The 203-nt window shown below is 71.9% G+C and overlaps 1 protein-coding gene across 1 annotated transcript; it reads right to left on the minus strand.

The window, feature by feature from the left end:
- Positions 1–3: 3 nt before the first annotated feature.
- On the minus strand, positions 4–197 carry LOC145719314 (histone H4-like; the record flags this gene model as incomplete). The annotated part of the gene is made up of 1 exon (XM_081810810.1): positions 4–197. A coding segment is annotated over one exon (194 nt), but the record flags the coding sequence as incomplete, so codon positions are not given.
- Between the last annotated feature and the right edge of the window lie 6 nt (positions 198–203).

The following is a 203-nucleotide window of genomic DNA, read 5'->3' on the forward strand; positions in this document are numbered from 1 at the left end:
GCGTCCCGGATCACGTTCTCCAGGAACACCTTGAGCACCCCGCGGGTCTCCTCGTAGATGAGGCCGGAGATGCGCTTGACGCCGCCGCGCCGGGCCAGCCGCCGGATGGCGGGCTTGGTGATGCCCTGGATGTTGTCGCGCAGCACCTTGCGGTGGCGCTTGGCGCCGCCCTTGCCCAGGCCCTTCCCGCCCTTGCCGCGGCC

This window comes from Leptonychotes weddellii, unplaced genomic scaffold (genome assembly GCF_054177405.1).
Source record: "Leptonychotes weddellii isolate Sample4059 unplaced genomic scaffold, ASM5417740v2 HiC_scaffold_379362, whole genome shotgun sequence".
Lineage (NCBI taxonomy): Eukaryota > Metazoa > Chordata > Mammalia > Carnivora > Phocidae > Leptonychotes > Leptonychotes weddellii.